This window comes from Mycteria americana, chromosome 17 (assembly GCF_035582795.1).
Source record: "Mycteria americana isolate JAX WOST 10 ecotype Jacksonville Zoo and Gardens chromosome 17, USCA_MyAme_1.0, whole genome shotgun sequence".
Classification (NCBI taxonomy): domain Eukaryota; kingdom Metazoa; phylum Chordata; class Aves; order Ciconiiformes; family Ciconiidae; genus Mycteria; species Mycteria americana.
The window spans coordinates 11762830-11782530 of record NC_134381.1 but is presented as its reverse complement, the minus strand read 5'-3'; the positions used below and the strand labels follow the sequence as shown (position 1 = coordinate 11782530).

The following is a 19701-nucleotide window of genomic DNA, read 5'->3' as shown; positions in this document are numbered from 1 at the left end:
ATTTTAACTGACATCTCATGCTAAGTCAAGCCTTCTTTCTTTTTCTATCCTTAGATATTAGCTTTTCTTGAAGCACTTATTAATTAGGTCTCTTCATTGAAGGGGCAGAATCATGACAAATAGGAAGGGTTCCAACAAGACCAGTGAACTCTAAAGATGTCTCCTGCAAACTATGTGTGTGAGGATAGTCAGTCTCTTCCATGAGTGTATCAGATATAATAAATTCATTAGGACCAGAATTTCCCTGCTTATATTTAAGTTTTATACTGACATGCACCAAATCTACTGTTCCTAGGCACCGATGCAGCAGTCAGAAGGTTTCTTCTAGTCCACACGAAGCACTGCATAGCTGGCAATGTGAAGTACATTCATGGCTTTCCAATCAGACATAGACTAAAAACTGAATACGGAACTTGGTGCTCAGAGCAGATTGAGAATCAGGGACCTCAGATGAGCGGTCACTTGGATTAGAAACATGGATTCATTAGACTACATCAGATCATACAAAGCTCTGATAGCACAGAAGTTAAGTGAGGTGGGTTTACATGGAAAATAATCATTTTACAACATGAGATAACTAGGACTAGGGAAGAATTTTTCATGTTTAAGAAGCTCTATTAAAAATTCCTTTTTGTAGAAGGAATAAGAACAGCTATTTCACATATCAAGAGGTAGAAATCTTAAGGCTTGATTTTCAAGGTTATATTCTATAACTCAAAAAAATAGCATGAGCTATTGTTTTCGAAAGTTGCTACAAAAACCGTAATGCCCTGTCACTCGCCTGGCAAAGTTCTGTATGGGAAGGGAACACTTCCACCCTAGTTTGCTTTAGCTTTCAAATGAAAGAAAGCAACTGGGAGTGCAACACTGTCAAAATAGCTGAATCCAATGGCTCCCGAGTTACTAGTCCCTTGGAGACTCAACAGCAGAAGGATGGAGATGTCAGGAAAGAACAATCAGCTGTAAAATATGAAAAGCTTACAACATCAAAACCTACAGCAGCAGGCTCAAAAGTAATAATCCCATTACCACTAAACTAAAGCACTAATTACTATTCCCAGTGGCTGGAGTGGACTGACTGCTAATGTTCCTCTGGTTAATGAAGGAAGGTGAGGGAGAATATATTTCTTAAGTCAGACATCTGCTGAAATCTGGGCAGCCATAAAAACTATGTATGTAATGAAGCCATTCATATTAATGGCAATAACATTCGGGGGGCTGAGCAGGAACAGAAATCAGACGATAGCGGATTGTAACTCAGAGAAGAAAAATGCTCTGCGTTATCCATGTGATGACTGCCCTTATTTAGTCCATACTGAAAAACAGAGCCGGTCAAAGCAAGCAGCCATATCCCATATAGGCTGTTTCACTAGCAAGAGCTAACCTGCTGAAAGACAGGAATAACTTCTCTAAAAACATAAAGCAGGATCTATGCCATAGGAAAAGGAATAAGCAGCATGTTATTTTCACTGACTACAAGTGCACTAAGAAAAATACTCCCAAATCCTCCATCGTGCGAAGAATCCAGATTTTCCCATCATTCTTTGCCTTTTTCATCACCAAGTAGTACACTGTTTAAGGTTCAAAGATACTCATTTACTGAGATAGATGGATTCTGATAAATGAAAGGCACAAAGCAAAAGCATGCCTATTCAGTTCGCTTTACTGTGTTTCTGTCTGCCATGCTCAGAGTTTGAGAGCATTTGTAACTGATAATCAGTTCGGATAGAGGGCACATGGCTTGTGGAACAAGGGGGTTAGAGAAAAAAAAATAGTTTCCCTCCTGGCACTGAAACAAGATGCACCTTGCTTAGCAAAAAGGTGATACCGCAAGGGGAATCAGAGCAAAAGAGGATCCCTCTGTGTTTTGACCAGAACAGGGAGCTGTTAGGAGAATAACTTCCATCAACTCCAGAAAAAGAAAACCAAACATGCCCCTACAGCAAAGGCTTAATGACATCTCATACTCCATTGTTTCTCTGTTTCATTGTCTTTTGCCACATACTGTACACGCTCCGTCAAAACAGAACTCATCTCCTGCCATCCGCTCACTGTTGTCATCACGTCTTCCCATTTCAGTTAGCAAATAGGGCAGTACCAAAAACCATACTCTCATATATTCAGCATGTGTTTGCAGATAAAGGCTACAGAATATAGCTCCACAGCGAATGTTAGGCATTCACAAACTTACAATTTATAGAACTAAAATAAACTACTTAGACAAACTGCTATTAATGATTCATTCATCAGTGCAAATGTTCTCAGGTGAACTGGGTGTGCTCAGATTTTTTTTAGATTGCACCATTGTCTTCCTTTTGCAATTCTGGTTCTACCTATCTAGGTTTGTTATGAAGTAGCTGAGCCTGTAAAGTAGGTGTGGCCTGCAAAGAAAACCTATAAACATACATTGAGAAAACCAGCTCCAAGACCATTTGCCTCTTCTCTGAATAAAAATACCTTTGTGCAAACTTATTATCCACATATATCAGACATTTCCCTCTTGAAAATATAACCTTCTGATTGCCTTGGCTATCGCTCATATTGGGTATATCCATCTCCAGCTGTGTATACTTTATGCTTGTACTTATTTTTTTAAATCTCTAAATAGATTTCTCTCTTACTATTACTGGAGGTTACCCTAAATGTTACCCAAAAGACCTTCAGCTGATTACAAAGTCCCAGCCTCCCAAGACTCTACTGCACTAACTATAGATGTGTGCAGGCTGATGATACATTAGAAAAAAAAAAAACCAGCCACTCTCAGCTGCATGTTTATCGCCCACTTTCAAAAAAATATTTATTTTGATCCGACCATTGTGCTTCTATTTGTCAGCTGAGTGTACTCCTAAATTAAATAATGACTTGGATTTGATATTATTCGTTAGATAACACAATCCTTGTGGTAAAAATTACTGTGATCCACTCTAGAAGTCTATCTAATATCTGCAGGATGTTCGAGAGGTGACTTATATCAGTGGGGAGGCAGTGATAAATACCACTGTGCACGTTCTAACTAAAGAAGAAACAAAGACTTTTAACTCCCTCCAGAACTGCTCTCCAAGGCATGACAGGGCCTCTCTTCTAAAGCTATGAGCCAGCCCAAACACCTGATCTCGCAGGAGCGCAGAGAGGGTAGGGAGAGGGGAGCCCTGTGGTTAGACTCATTACACTTCCTCATACTGCCGTGAAGCTGTTGGCAACTACTCTATCGCCTGCAGCATCACAGAGCAAGGGCTCAGCACCGGCAGATCCCTCGGTCAACCACTAGCTCTGAATTCTTTGGGTCTTTGGCTCCCTTCTGTAAAACGGACACAGTAGTGCCCTTCCCCATGGAGCAACCAGACCCTGTTTGTCCTGTTTGATTCTGGTATCACTGTTATTCATGTTAGCGGTGCTGCTCTGTTCCACTCCCAAATGACTTCCCGTTCTTTACATACTGCTATCACAACAAAACAGTGATATTAGCAGAGCATCTCAAAGCAAAAGGATTGAAGAAATGGAAAACAGTGAGTGGCTCCTCTAGGCTCCTGCTGGGAGGGGATACCAGGCTCTGGGGAACCACCAGCTTGGCAGGTTTTCTGTCAGTTAAGGAAAGGTTCTTCTACGGGAGATTTTCTCTCTGTGGCAGTATGAGGACATATGGTACAGTTGCAGACCAGTAAATACATCTATGAATATACTGCACTGCCCTAGGATTCACAAAGGAAACCTCACCAGGAATGTCTCCCAAGTGAAACAACTTACCCAAACCTGCTCCAGATTCAAATTCAAATCTTCTTGCTTTACCCAGAAATATTTTACAGTTGCTTGTTGCTAACAGTATCTAACAATAACACATTTACTTAAAAATAAGTAATCGACTAGTTTCACATACACCACCTCTTCTCTCGGGATGAGCAAGTTCCTCTCCCTTCTGGCTAAACCCCCCAACAGTCATTAAGATGCCATAACAATCATTAAGATGGGGAGAGACACCTACCGTGACGCGGAAGGGCGTCGTGGCAGCAGGCTCCATGGTGGGGTTCTTCTCAGTGACCCCGCTGGGCATGCTGCGCCGCTGCCCGCACCTCTCCGGGGGGGACTCTGTGGATCGTACAGAAACCAAAGGACAATTACAAGCACGCAAGCACAGGAACAGTCCAGGAACGTCAGCAGGCCATGCAAAATGTGGCTTCTTCCTTTGAGATGCCCTTGCAAATGAGCCAACACAACAACCCCACTGTATCTGCTCATATTTCCCACAGCCGCCTAGAACAATGTTCAATCAGCAAGACTCTCACCTTCAACAATTAGCATTTTTTATACAACTGTAAGCTTCAGATAATGCCTGACAGGTTGGCATTATCATTATTTCCAGTCTGCAGATGGGTAAACAGAAAATGTATTGAGCCGAGTGAGAATTATATGCAAAGTACAGATCTGTGCACTCGTGGACTTGATACTCCTAAGGGAAGCTGCTAATGGGGTTACAGGCACAGGATGCTTAAGTTACTTCTCTAATTCCTCTAGCAATTTGCTTTGTAACTAGGAAAAAATTATTAAATCCTGCATTTGCTAAAGTATAAAATGTGGATAGGAATACTTACCTCCTTCCCTGCTGGGGAGAAAGGGAGGGGGCTGAAAAGGCTAAATTAACAAATATGCCTAACACTGAGAAGATTTAGAAAGATATTAGGTAAGGTCAGCAACAGCATTGTGAGGTGGTGTCTCCTCAGTTCACAAACCCTCTTTGAAAGCACCATGGAACTCATAAAAACAGACCTGTTTCCAAGCTGCCACTCAATGATGCTCAGACCTTGTAACAAGCTTCCCTTCTCAAACCATGCGAGAGCCCTTATTAGCCAAGGATTTCCATCACCCAAAAGGCAGAGCTGTGTCATCTCCATTCTGCTGATCAGGAAAGTCCAGAAAATGGGCAGGGTCATGATCATGTAGGCATTTAGTGATAATTTCAAGAAAAAAATTCAGGTGTCCAGACTACCGTGTTCTCAGGAGAGGACACATGACACAAGGGCAGAAGGATGCTCCTCCTCGAACAGCGCTGCGGCTCTCCGGGAGGCGAGCAGGCTCCCTGCTTGAGCGGGGACTGTGCAGTCTTCTGTACGGGTCTCCATGGGCCAGAGAGCTGCACCTGGCTTTGCAGGTTAAAAAAATGTTTTCATATAGATCTCCACAGCAAGGCAAGAAGGTTAGAAGTAACAGCTCAGTCACGTTTATGAGCAGAGTTTAAGCCCATGTAAAGTGCCAGGAGTACAAAACAAAGGTCTGAGCACATCTCCTAGTAGTGCACCTTCGTTTTCAAACACCAGTTACTTTGCTGCTCCTTTGAAAGTAAGCACACGGGATTCTTTTGAGCTGAGGGATTCTTTTCTGCTTGTTTCTGCCCTGCTGTGGCACTGACCGCATCCGACAGTGGGAACTCTACAATTTTCACTCAGAGCCAGACTTTTGGGGACATGAAGAATTTTTACATTCAAAATCAGCCCGAAACTGTTTAAGAATTCTCAAAATGGGTACAAAAATTAAACAAATATCAGGTGGTATATAAATACACTGGTAAGGTGCGAGCTGGGGAAAGGCTTTTGTCAAAAACTGTCTTCTTTGGGCTTTTTTTTTTTGTGCCACACACTAATACATGTCAAAATATTGTCCTCTGCCATCAAATCATGGTCTCCTGAATACAGAATAGTGCAAGCTTTGGAGAAGATGAATGAAGCTCATATTTCTTATTCTCCCAGGCCCCAGAATCTTCCCCACTCTTTTAGTTATCCGCATCCACTGGGTTGGACTTTTATTAACTGAATTTCTCCCTTTCTGTAGGCTTCTTTTCCACAACTATTTTCTGTCCTTCATGTCACCTTATCAACAAACTCTTCTGATGAATAGAAATCCCGATCACTTTTGAAAGACGGTGTCTGGATATGTAACACTGAGTTATTTACTGAACAATATGGAATCCAAGCAAAGACAACAGCAAATGAACAACAATTTCCGAATGACACTGAAAAGCAGATTTTTCACACAGTTGTTCTTCTCTGTTTAAAAATGATGAGCATAAAAATAAATTAAAGAATGGAGCTGAAATAAACACGGGGGGAACTCATTCTTATACACAATTTCACAGGCAACAGGCATGCCAATGAATATTACACCGTTGCTAGGATTCTTGGTTGGGAATGAGAGGTAGCCTGAAGAAGAGTACCTGCTGCAGAAGGAAATGAGATGGCAGACTCTGCTAGAGGGAGGCTTCTAGAAATGAGTATACAAAGAAATCTAAAGATGGAACAACCTATACTTCAGAATGCCTCAGACAATGATGTTCTCCTAACTAGTGTAACTTAGAGGTGGTTTGCTTGCCAATTCTCAGCCTCTGCAAGCTGCAATTTGCTGCCATCAGGTCTTGGCAAGGAGGGTTGTCCCCTTAGCAAGGTTCTCCCCTTGCCAAAGCCTGCCATCACTCGGGATCTGTAAGAAACAACTAATACCTGCAATTCCACTCAACACTTCCTGAGATGTATCTTAAACTATTCCAAAAGGACAGACTGTGAGATTCCACCCATGGACTGGGTGAAGTGCTTGTTCAGCGACATCTTCCTTGGTTGCACATCCCACCCATAATTCCTCACCAGCGGCCACGTAACCTGTATGAGAGCCAGACAGCCAAAATCAGCCCGTTCATTGCTCTCACAGCTTCCAGCCAAGCCTTCTAATGTCTCGGCCACCTTCTTTGCAGAATGCTGCACCGTGAATCTCAAGGAGGCAATCAAGTCCTTCGGCGTCATCTCCTTTCACACTAAGGCTCCCACCCCATTCCTTTGAACAGTGGCCTTTTTTTTTTTTGGACTGTCATAAAGAAACTACTTGATTACAGCATTTTGAAAGTGAGTTCAAGATGACAAGACGACTGAAGAAGCTGCTTTGCATTTTCTTAATGACCAGAAAAATAAACGTTGTGTAAAGCATTTCTCACATACGTGGCTGGAAAACAGGCTGGATTACGTGAAAAGCAGCTGCAAGAAACGACTTTCCCCGGAGGCCTGGAGCACAGGCACAGAGCTGCGCTCCCCAGCCCAGCACACTTCTCCCCTTCAGCACAGAGGGAGAGTACTTGCTGTTCCATATAGGTGTCGCAGCACTATTGACTTGCACCGCAGTGGTTTGTCAGAGCGAAGTGCACGATTGTCTCACTTTCGGTAATTTGTCAATCTGCTTCCTCTTTCAACCACACGGGTCAGACTTCTTCAGAGAGAGGGAGAGTGCGTTGTGACCCAGGGCTGATTAATATCTGGGTCTGATTGCGCTGACGTCACAAACTGTAGTCTTAAATTCTTACTTCATCATTAAAATATACCCAAAGCAGAGCCAGCAAACACAGTTTGACTCAGACCAAAATACAGAGATGGGTTAGGACCTAAAGCTTCCTATTATTCTTAAGCTTACGGTCCATAAAGTATTTGGAGTCAAATCTCCATTTTAGCTTAGTTTAAGCACTGTGGGTATCACTGGAGAGGGGAGGCTTTGCAGGAGAGACACGTTACAAAACTCTTCATAAGAAACCAGAAATAACTGGAAGGAGGGTTGGGCGTGGGTGTTTGGGGCGGGCGGGGGGAGCTGTTTGTTTTAAAGAGAAGTAAAAATAGCTTACAGGTAAATTAGTAACTCCTAACTACCAGAAAGGTATAGCAGAACGCTTTTACATAGCGAACAATATGAATACATAAAGGATTGAACTGCCCTTTTAACTTCTTCAGGGTTAGGGGAAGAGTCTTAGGCCAGGTTACTGGCATTAGCAACGTCTGCTTTAGCAAGCCCGCAGTAACACCGCGGCAGCCAGCCACCACATAAAAGGTCGCTGTAAAGCAATAATAAAAACTGTCTCCATAGCCACTAGAGGCTGAAAAAGAAATGTCTTAATTTACAGCAGAAGATATTTAGGTTAACCACTGGAAAAAGTCTTCTCTTGGCACGGATGGTTATATGTTGGAATTGATTGTCTAGAGAGGTAAATGTATGTTCAAGCCTATCTTAAACCTTTCTGTGGCAGAGCTCTCCCTGTCAGGTGAGGTTCAGGTACAATGAGCTTCCTTCCCTCTCCTCTCCTGGGGCAGGTGGATACCAGATGATGTCCCAAAACCCCTTCCAGCCTTATTTTCTGTGATTTCTGACAAATTTGCCCACTTGTGCATAAGACAAGGAAGCTACAAGAGATCAGATTCAGGATCTGACTTCAGCCTTTTCTTCACAACCTCTTCACACATCTTCCTCCTCTCCTGAACTTCTACTCCATTTCTGGCTGGACAGACTCTACTGGCAGTTCTGTTACCCCTCTGTATAGCACAAAGAGTCCAGGGTCCTACACTGACCTCTGTTACAGACTCACAGTGTGACCTTGGACATTTTAATGCTTTTCATCAGATTCACAATTCATAAAAACCTTGAAAATCCCATGGAAACACTGCAAGGTTTCATTAATGAATATCTGACATCCGTTTTGTACCCCAAGAGAAAGGATTCCAGCATGAGGAACAGTATTACTGCAGGCAGCTAACCATGGAATGACGTTTCCAGAAGCACTTAGTATTATCAGATAACATCCTCGCTAGACAGTGAATTTCTCTGTTAGCTTAATACTATCCCTCAGCTCATAGAAATTCCGGGATTATACCTTCATTTGTCCATTTATTTGCTCTAGATCAGATTTGATCCAAGGACTTAGACACACAGTATCTCAGGACGCTATTTGCTCTCCCAAAGTCCTCAACTTGTTATGAACTTAAAACCTCCAACTCTTTCTTTTATGACACCGAGACCTGAAAATCACTGAAGTAACAGTCTATTAAATGAGGATTATAGTGCAGGCATACTGGATCTGACAATGGATTCCTTGGGTACAGCAAGGAAAGCCACATTACCCAGCAGCAGAGATGCCAGTGTGCAGAAGCGGATGCCCACAGAAAGGGATGGCTTTCTGATTCTCTGCCCTTTCCACCAGCCCGTAATGCAATACCCAAATAAAGGATGGGATATATACAGATGAGCAGTAAGAAGTTGTCTAATTAGTGTCGGACAGCTGAATCAGGCAAGCCCACCTAAGTATATTACCTGGCCCTTTAGAAGCTCTTAAAAATCTCAAAATTAGACTGGAAAAGGTTCGTAAGTCCCTCTGAGGAGGACTGTGGCCATTCTGATAGAAATTCCTCATCTAATTTTCTCCTCGTTGTTGATATTTCTTCTGTACTTTTCTAAGCTTGCCCAAGGATAACTCGGCATTCCTACTCACACTCTGTTTTACTCCCACTCCGCATGCTGTAGAACTCTGCTCCTGTGGGCCCTCCCAGGTCTTTTTCATGACCGGGTACGAAATCTGCCCATAAGCAGCACGGCTCAGTGTCTGTCGCAGACTGGCGCTGGGCTGGGGCTCATCCACCTTACGCAATCACAGAAGCAAGAAGAAGCAAACAAAAGTGCTTCCTGCTTTTCCGAATATTTACAGAAGGCTGCAATGTTTTGGGTTTTCCCCAGTGCAGGATAGGATCTTCAAAGAGAAACTTTCTTGAAATTATCAGACCCCTGAAACCTCTCCCAGGTTGGGACACGTAGTTGGGTCCAAAATGCTGCTTGGTGTGTATTGCACTAGAATTTTTTTTTAAGCTGCCAGGGTTGAAAGCATCCCACCGAGTTCACTGCCAACAGGAGGACACTGTAAACACTGCATACTGATTTAAGAGCTAGGGCTTACGAGTATTTCTGAAACTGTTTCTGTAAAGTAATAAACACATTTAATTTGTTAACTAATTCAAGGCATTTGAATTGACAGAATAATGAATCCCTACTACACTTTTCCATGCCTGTTCTTCATGCTGCGGAATAGTTACAGAGCGGCGTAGGAATCCCCCCCAAGGCTTCCAGGACATCAGCAGCAGAACAGACTGTGAGGAACTCCTGGCACCAGAGCTCTTGTTTAACCCACTCACCATCACTGCCGCCTTTGTTGCAGAGACTGCTACAGAGCAGGTCATTATGTGTAACAAACACATGAACAAATATTAATACTGTTTACTTTTCACTTAGCAAGTGAGATGTTTTTACATTTGCATTACCTGCTCTTGTGAATCACAGCTAGTCCAAGAGATCATCAGGATTATGCTCTCATTAGTGGGAAAGAAATACATTAACTCCTTCTGTTTGTTCATCTCTCTTCACGCTCTCCCCCTCTCCTGCTCTCCTCTCACACGCAATTCCAGGGATCAGCCAGTGGAAGAGGCAGTATGAACAAAAGCAAAGAGAACCAGCTGGAAGGAACAACTACAAGCAGGCACTTCCCAGCAAGTTGATTTTCTGATATGAGGCTGTTCCAACTCCAAACAAGAACGGGAGGTACAAATCTGAATGAGTGTCAGAGCAGTTAGCAACGAGAAAACGTCTCCCTCAACTCACCAGAAGGAAGCCGTGCTTGTCAGCAACGCACATGCCATGGCACTCCGAACAAGCCAGGAATAAGAGGAGAAGTAGAGATGATGACTTCATCAGAGGCAGCAAGAAAGAGAAGTATGACTGGAATGCCAGACAAGCCAGCAGCGCTGGGGAGACACGGCAGGAGGCCAGGTTCTTGCACCGTACCGCCGTGACGTGCTTTAAGGAAAGGAGACTTTAGAGGACAATAAAACTTCACCAGGTCGGCTGGATGTAATGCAGCAAACTAACAGCTGATCAGAACCAAAAGCTGGCGGAAAAGGTCCTGCAGGCAGCCCTGGCGAGGTCAGGCTGGCTCCCGACCTTAGGCAATGATCCGCCAATGAAGGTGTGCTCCTCCCTGTCCTGCCCCATGGGTTTAGTGCTCGGCATCTGCAGGGTGCCCCAGAGAGCTTACCAGGGTGGAGTTTCTGTGAAACCAGAGGGAACAGGAATTACCGGTCTCCTGCTCATACAATTACACTCCGTGAATTAATTTTATTGCTTAATGAATTTAGGTGTTATTCCTCTAATTTCTGCATTATCTAATAACTCCTTACTACAAACCCAACAGAGGAGAGGAGGAGGCACATAGTAACAGGAGTGATTTATTTAACATGCCTCACGGTAGCATTTATGAATTAAAAACAGTCCCTGGAGAGTAGATATTTGTAGTGTCTGTGTGATTCTGCATACTCAAAAGAGGCTGCAGAAAAATCTACATTTCAGACAGCTTTAGGTGGCCACATGAGTCCAGGAGGAAAGATGGATCTTTAATCTGAATCCAAAGGGGTATTTAGAAGCTACTGTTAGAATAGTGGCACTTTTTAAAAGTGGAATATTACCCCGGGAATAAACAAAGACAGCAAATAGTAAATACTGAGCGGAGCCAACCGACCCCTTCACAAGGCATGAATAACTCTGAATGGGAAGCAGAGATGCAAAAATGTCTGATTTCCAACGGGCAAAGGTCAGTTAAGAACCGCTGACAGGTTACGAATGCCCTTGCTAACACTCCTCCTGCTCCCGTCAGCTGGACTAGAAATATAGCTGCAAGGCCAGTTTCGTTGTTCAATTACCTGGAGAACCATTTATTGGAACATATCGCCCAGTGCCCTGCTGATCCCTCGGTGAATTCCAGTTGATCCCTTACAGCAATATTATAACTATTATGCCACACAGAATTAATTAAAAGTCAAACCTTTATTAGGCAATAAAATTGACTTTTAAATAAAAATGGTCGTGAAGCAAAAGTTTAGGGCAGGTAATGCTGCCCTCTGAAAAATCAGACTCATCTAAAAGCAAAGCTAATGAAGACTCAGAGTGGGTATTCTGTAGGCTAATGAAAGTTTGCGTCACCACCACTTTTTATATTAGAAAAAAATAATTTCTTTTTGCACCTTAGAATCTCTAACTTAAATACACTTCTATAAAGCACAGCAATCCCACTGGCTGTACCCACAACGCTTCTACATCAGAACCAGTGATTTACTCCCCACTCATTTAATGCTCCAAGCAGCAATAGTTGCACGTGTTCTCATGCTCTTACTACCTTTTCAGACAATTAAGGATACTGTTTACAGAACTACAGCTTGTAAAAAAAAGTCTCACTTATCTAACCATTTACATACAAACCAAAAAACTAAACTGGGATCGTTACTTGCCTTTTGTGCTACACTCTGGCACAAAATATCTAGAATCAAACAATTAGAGGCTGGTTGTATGCCTTTAGCTAATGCTGTCCACAGCGACTACACCAAACAGATGCAGCTTCTTACCATAACCTTTGTTCCCCTCACAGATGACTTAAGTGTTACAAAAAGACTACAGTCAGCTTAACAGGCAGAATGCCGGCTCTGACTCAACTGTGTCCCTGCCTGCAAGCATAAAAAGGCACCTGAAGCACCACTCAGAGCCATACAATCCTCTGCAGCTACAAGAATGGTGGCTGGGACAGTTGAGTGAACTGAAGAGCCTTATTCAAACTGGCTGGAAAACAGAAAACAATTCAACTCGCAGAAAACATCAGACCACACTGTTTCCCATCGGCTAAAAATTATGACCATCTTCTCTCAAAGTGGGACTAAGATCTTCTGGAAGAAGAGTTTTTTCTTTTTCTTTGTTAAATAATGATTTGAAGTGACACTGACCTTTGCCATAGCACGCTGTGCACTTTAATGGATCTCATATCATCTCTGTGTCAGGGTCCCGGATACCGTGTACTGTGTAGTATTTAATATTCCTCATACTGCTCCTCAGCAAGTGCTATTAATGGCTCTTGAATCTAGCACTGAAAAAAGCTGTGCTGTTTTTCTGTGTACTTGATATGTATCTATTCCTCTATTTCCTCTAATATTACCCAGTACGAGAATTCTTTTCCCAGCAGCATGCCGAGGTGCTTTTTGATACATGCCAGCAGAAAGGGGATTTACCGTCCTTTTCTCGTGTCTTTCTGTGGGCTTTGGCTGCCCAGATTTGCAGCTTTTTCTCTCCTGGAAAGCTCAGTTAGGCCTTCCACCCTCCAAAGCTGGACTAAGCTGTTCCCATTACCACCCAGCAGTGGGGTACAGGAGCGTTGCTCTGCCAGAGCAGGAATCCAGCCGCCTCACTAGAGGGAGCTGAAGGCCCTTCGCTGGCCGGCCCAGCCCAGCCGCAGCACTGCGCGGGCGGAGGACGAAGGGGCTCTGCGCTGCCGGAAGGAACCCGCTTCCCAGGCAGACTTCAGGGGTGCGGGGCTTCTCTCGGCTGTGGTTTGTCTGCTTGTCTAGGTGACGTTCAGTAGGGCTGGCGGTTAAGAGGAGGTCCCCCTTCTTCTGTACGCCCCTTCGCACCCCTCAGTGCTGCGCAGGGCCGCTCCCCGCACAGCCAGCGCCTCTCGCCGGCCAGGTCGCATCCCCGCCGCCGACGCTGGCCCTCTCCGTGTGCTGCCTTCCTTCTTGTAGCTTGCTGATAGGTATCTAGGGCAAATTCTGCCCGCCTAGAAATTGATGGGGAATATATTCTTTACCTGAGGAGACAGATTAGACAGATTTGTCAAGGAAAAAGTACTCCCAGAGGGCAAAAAGGAAAGAAGAAAATACCATAAACGGGAGAGGAAAGCTTAGATAATTCTCAACGTGAGGATTCTGAAAATATACACGCTAACTTCTCTGCGCTACAAAACTGAAGAAACAGATCCACGTCCAAAAGAAAGACAGAGCTGCCCGTCCCCAGGCCTGGTGCCAGGGTGGTGACAGGGAGAGAATATAAGGCATCCAGAAAATTAATTCCCCTTTCTAAAAATAAATAGCAAATCATGCTGATTGAGCAGCCTTTATTACAAACTCCATTTTTACTGTCTAGTATTTTTTAATTAGAGATGTATATATATATTTGGTATTTTTATGCTTTATTTATCAGTCTCTGAAATAAAATATGTATGATATTTATCTTTCTTTGGTATGGTGTCTAGAGAACGAATTCATCTTCTGCTAACGGCATATCATTAGGAACCTCTTCTCCAGGGTAAAATTGAAATCAAGCACAGACTTGAAAAATACATCCGAAAAAGATGAAATTCTAGCCTGGTTGGGGACCAGATCATGGAGACTGCTAATACCCTGGTTAAACTGGAAAGGATGATAAAGTGAAGTGGAACATCAGCTTCCTCCTATGTGATGATAAAGACAAGCAACATGGAGTCTGGAGAACACGAAGTCAGCTCTGGGGAGATTTAAATTAGGTTCATCCATCATGCTTAACATTTCTGCAAAGATTCAAAACTGTTACCGTGCTGCTTTCTTGCAGCACTTCATCCGCACGGCTGCCTATTCACAGAGGCAACCCAAGGCAAAGGAGAAACTTTCACACTCTCTGTAATCTGTGTCACGGCGGATGTAAACTATGCCACCTATACCCACCACCCGGACGGGCAGGGAGGATACAACCCTCTTCCACTTGGGACTGCCAGGAGCCCCAGCGGGCTGGAGCACCGTCAGCGGCCAGCAGCCTCTGCAGACTGCTGGCCCAAGACAAGGCGGCCATCGGCACGTGGTGGCGGAGGACCACAGACACCTGCCAGACGGTCTGACAGAGCCTTTGGCTAACCCCCAGGATCCCTGCAGCAGAACGGCAGAACGGCTGGAGAAGGGACGTCCCTTCCGCAGCTAAGTCTCCCTCAGTGATTTCAGTGCCGCTGAGGCAGGTCCTGCCAGGCCTCCTGTTTCATTAAAACTCCCGGGACTGCAAAAGGGAGCTGGAATTCTCACAAGAACAGATTGTGTTGTGGCACGTTGGCCCTCTTTGCTCCCAATTTCAAAGAGAACTAAAAAGTATGGAGGCACATAGTGCCACAGTGGCAACCCCAGTGAGACGGGAGATACACACCCAGATCGCAGCCATGCTTCCGTCTCCCGTCAATGAGGTCTGCTTCCTCGGCAAGGCGTTCTTATGTTTGGTTTGGGGCTTTCTTAATAGCTGGCTTGGACGGGTGAACTACAAGCCGGTTCAGAACAGTTTACTTTGTGTGTGGAGTAGCAGCACAGTATAAAGGAAAACTTTGCACAGTTTAAATACCAGGCCATTTTTCCGGTCGTGCATGGTGGCTGCTGTAACAGGTCTGTACTGGCAAAATGCAAATTAAATAAATAAATAAATACTTAATTTATAAGCATGATTCATCAGAGATTTCATCTTCTACAGCAAAGAAACAGATGTTCTATTGATGGCACTTCATTAGAGAGATAAATGGGGTCACATACATATCTCTATTCACATCCATCTGCATAATAGACCAAACATTAAGATTTGAAATTCACATAGTACATGCAGCTCTTACATCAGCCTGAAAGAGTCTTAATGCCCAGAGCCAATTAATCCAAGTTAGACTGCCTAACAGTGAAGGAACTTCAATATCGTTCAAGAAAGCAGAAGGTTGGGATTTAACACTAGCTATTTAGGATACAGTTTCTTTGGAAAGACTTGTAGAAGAGTAACGGATTTTAACTAACTGGATTTTTGGTAGCTACTGGGCAAAATATAGTATCCTTCCTGATGAAGCAACTCAGATACAGCACTAAAAAGCTGCAGTGACAGGAAAGTCTGAAAACACTGTTCTTCCTCCAGTTACAATTATAAAAGGTTAGGATTAATAGTTAATAGTTAATATTAACTATTAATAGTTAATAGTTAGGGATAGCTGAGAATTTTTTTCTGTTTTTCCCAATGTTTATGCAGGAGGCCTAAGAGTTCTCCTACCAAATAGCAACAAGTCCCCTTCATTTTCATATGCATTAGATAGAAGATAATGCTTATAAAAAGAGCGTCACCTTCTCTGCCAACCTGATTATTTTTTGAAGGGGAGCGCTTACACAAATGTTCTGCATTTGCCTGTGTGTGGATGTGGGAGTGTATGCACACACGTGCACGTCGGGATACGGTGCGTCCGCAACACATTGGCAAGGTACCCATGGGCCGACGTACCCAGCGTTTTGCTGGAAATGCTTCCTGTCCTTACTGCCGTTACTCATACATCTTTCTTCTAGCTAGTCAGACTCTTTTAAGCAATTGTTTTACATTCCACAGTTCCCAATTGTGGAATGTAAATCCTAATTTATTGCGACTGATACTTAGATTTCCTTTGGGGGTGGGTGGGTATTTCTGCTTCTCTTACACATCCATGCTCTGAAACATACTTGCAGGTGTCAGCTTCACAGGCTCACTTTTTAGTTTTCAAGCAAACATGGCCAGTGCCAATGAAAGAGACAGGAAAGAAAATATTAAAAAGCAGTCATTTTTTCTTATTTCATATAAATAATAGGGTGCCGCAGGTGGACATACAGAAACCACCATTCAAACTACTATATATATTCCTTTATGCAGCTGACCTATAGCAACCGTGCTAGCTTTGTGATTGTGTTGCCATGCTTTTTTAAGTGATATCCACCGTTTACCTACAAACAAAAATGTGTAGTAGATTACAAAAAGGGATCCAGCAGGGCTATATTCACTGGTACATTTCCCATCCTGTTTCTGAAGTGGGAGGGCGTGGGAGGATGTTCTTACCTACACCAACACTGACACTTGCATTTTCCGTCCTAAAAAACATGCAGGGTATATGTAGGGATTCCTCCCCCCACTACTGAACAGCAGTCACGCCGAGCAGCAATACGGTAGCTGTTCAGCAACACACTGCAACGCTGCAGAACAATTTAGCACATGTTGTGAACAACATTCACTCCTCCTGGAGAGGTGAATGCACTACACCCCGCTCTCAGAAATTTTATCTTGGTATTCACCCAAACTTCAGCTGGTCCTAGAAGTAAAGTTATGTAAATGAACACCAAATGTTCTCACTTTAAATACGCCAGCCAGATCAAAATTTGTTCTCATCTAAGGGTATAAAGGTAATAACTGTTAACCTTTGACTGCTAAAAATGTAAAGGGAAAATATCTTTCACTTAAACTTGCTGATTTGGTTACCATGGACACTGCTTAATCATGAAGGATGACTATTACTTGTTCCTATAGTAACCAAGAAGCTTAAGAAGCATCCTGTAATTTAACTCCAGATGCCAAATTTTACAACAGTCCACCTATTACCACATTTGGATACTTCAGAACAAGCCCAGGCTTGATCTCCGACTCTACAAGAAATTCACTGATGCAGAAGTGCTGTAAGAAATCAAAAATGCGAGCACATAATGTACAAAAGAAACTTGCACTTCAAATAAATTGGTTTCTTCAAAAAGAAACATTAAGTGCTCAGCATCTGAGGATTCCTTTTTCCGTGTAAATGTTAATGAAGCAAAACTTTGGCCATCTTTATTCTTGTCAATGTTTCTCCAAGTCTATACAATTGCAGGGCATGTTTTTCCCCAAAGTGAATGCTTCAATGCTCAACTTAAAATGAACTTCTGAAGTAATCCTGAGTAGCCAGCATTCAGAAACGAACCTCCGAGAGCAGATCAGGACTCCTAGCTCTCAAGGCAAACCTACAACAAAAACACACGTCCCTCATGCAAGCAAGAAGCAATGGGCAGGACAAACAACCAATGTGTTGCTCTAGACAGCCTTTTACAGTATTTCTGCTTATTAAAAAAAAGCATAGCACTTGCCTAGCATTACTCATCACCATAAAGCTTTACCTTCAGCACCACCAAAGAAATTTTAGTCAGAAGCTTTGTCTCCTGCAGGTCTGGGGAGAAGAGGCTTCCAGAAATCACCTGTGGCTGAGGCTGTTCCTTGACCCTCACCAGTTCTATACTGGGTATGAGTTCACAGTTTTCAAAAAGCCATCAATTTTCACAGTCGCTGATTTCCAAAGGGGCCTGAGGAAACTTACTTTAAAAGCCTGACCCCAAGGCTGTGTAAAGCAGTGAAATCAGGAAGGAAGGTCTGGGGTTTGTGTACCTCGTTTAATATGCATATATGCAAACACACAAGCAATTAATATCTAAATTTAAAATATTCTCTGTAGTGTTTAAAAGGAAAGCAAACTACCTTCAGCTAGCGTCTGCGTTGAAAAAAGCCAAGCTGATAATGCCCAAATATGGAAAGTGACCCAGCTCGTCCCCTGTCTCTATTGAGAGCAGAGTAAATTAAAGGATTATAGAGTGCCTTCCATGCAATAACTTAAGGGATTAGTGGCACACTAGAAGACCTTCAAGGGAAATATAGGTTTAAAAGCTTTAAAAGGCAGCTCTGTGTCTAAATTGTTTGGATTGCCACAGCTGTAAGGAGACAAACTTACTCTAATACATAAGAGACCATGAAAAGTCTGCTGAAACCCCTGTAAGCATGCTTTTGGAAGCAATTCTTTTTTGGACTCAGACCAGGGTTTTTAACCTCTTTCTCATTTATTACCTATAGCTTTTAGATAAAAACTCACTCTGCATTACTTGAGAGCAACTCTGCTACTTATTTCCTTTCAGAGTAATCAGCCCCTCTTAGCAACACTGTAAGGGGAAAGTGAGGTTACTACCAGAAGGAAAGGACTGTAAAATAGAGATAAGCAAAAGATGAGCAAAAAGAGATGACAGCCAACCTTCAAGTTGCCTGAAAGTTGCTGGTATGATTCCCAAATTTCTGTCACACCATTAAACGAGCTGTTCCTCGGATAGTAATTTCCTGAGTTACTCTTAAGCAGTATTGACAATTCTCACAATTTGATCAAGACTGTTGCTATATTTAGTTACCTCTTACAGATGCAGCTGCTGGGACCATGGGACATTCAGCTATGGGACTATGGTCAAGATTTCAGAGAAAGAACAGGAGAGTCAAAACTCCTGAGTTCTCTTCTTACCTTGGGGCAAAAGGAAAGTCTCAGAGAAAAATACAGAGCTACTGGAGCTGGTGCCATTACTCTGCATTGACCATCCATGGGATTGCCTGCTAGTTATCCCCAGACACCTCACTGGTTAAATGAGACTGCATCTACCTAAGGCTTCTTTCAAGTCCATGAACTATTTGCAGTTCTTATAAATGTGCTAAAGAAAATCAAGCAGTTGTTATAAAGCGGTGTTTTGGTTATGCATTAAGATATTCAGAAGGCGTTTGCTGTTTTGGGTAGTGCCACAAACACCACAACGGACACATAGCCCACACTAACGGTACCAGCAGACACATACACCTTTCCAGTTGCCCAATTTCATGAAGGTTTTGGGTTCTTTAGTCAAATCTGCTTCTTTTCAAGCTTCTTATCTGCCTTGCAAAGCTCCTGTCCCTGCCTCAGCCCACGTACACAGCTACAGCTGCTGACACTGAATCAAGGTGGCTCTGTTGCCCTGCAAAAACCTTCCCCCATGTTCCAAGTTACTCCTGTCTTTCTTTTCCTTCCCTTCTTTCCTCCTTTTGTGTCTCACTATCAAAACTCCATATCCAGCAAGTCTTAAATAGCCTCTTCTGCAACATTCCTCTTAAAATTTGACAGAAGTTACAACACACGAAAATCAAAGGAGGAGGAAAACACAAAGCTCTCAAAACCGCAGGATATTGTCGTTAAGAGGACAGCTGAAAAGTAAATAAACAGTAAGGTGTCACCCCAGCCTGTCACAAGCAAATAAAATGACCGGTCCCCCAAATCCCAAACATTCTCCAAAAACCACCCTGTAGTTTGTTAACGTTGCACGTTGGGCACAACGTTATGGTTTAACTGCACTGTAGCTCCAGACGCTAAATGGCAGCAGCGACCAGTGGTTACACACAGCACGGCTGATCAGGATGTCTGTGTCTTTGGAAGCAGAGCCTGTTCCTTCCACTACTGATGACAGC

The 19701-nt window shown here is 43.3% G+C and overlaps 1 protein-coding gene across 11 annotated transcripts in view; it reads right to left on the bottom strand.

The window, feature by feature from the left end:
* The window catches only part of DAB2IP (DAB2 interacting protein), a 168465-nt gene that overhangs the window by 141531 nt on the left and 7233 nt on the right, over window positions 1-19701 (bottom strand). For 9 of the 11 annotated variants that reach the window (XR_012778244.1, XR_012778243.1, XM_075519907.1 and 6 more), the window contains exon 2: window positions 3980-4083. Coding sequence is in view for 9 of the 11 variants with exons in the window: in XM_075519907.1 (XP_075376022.1) it covers window positions 3980-4083 (104 nt within the window). In the remaining 2 variants the exon portion in view is untranslated. Of the gene's footprint in view, window positions 1-3979; window positions 4084-10100; window positions 10119-10437; window positions 10507-19701 lie in introns of those variants that run through there. The other 2 variants (XM_075519908.1, XM_075519909.1) reach the window with 2 other exon arrangements.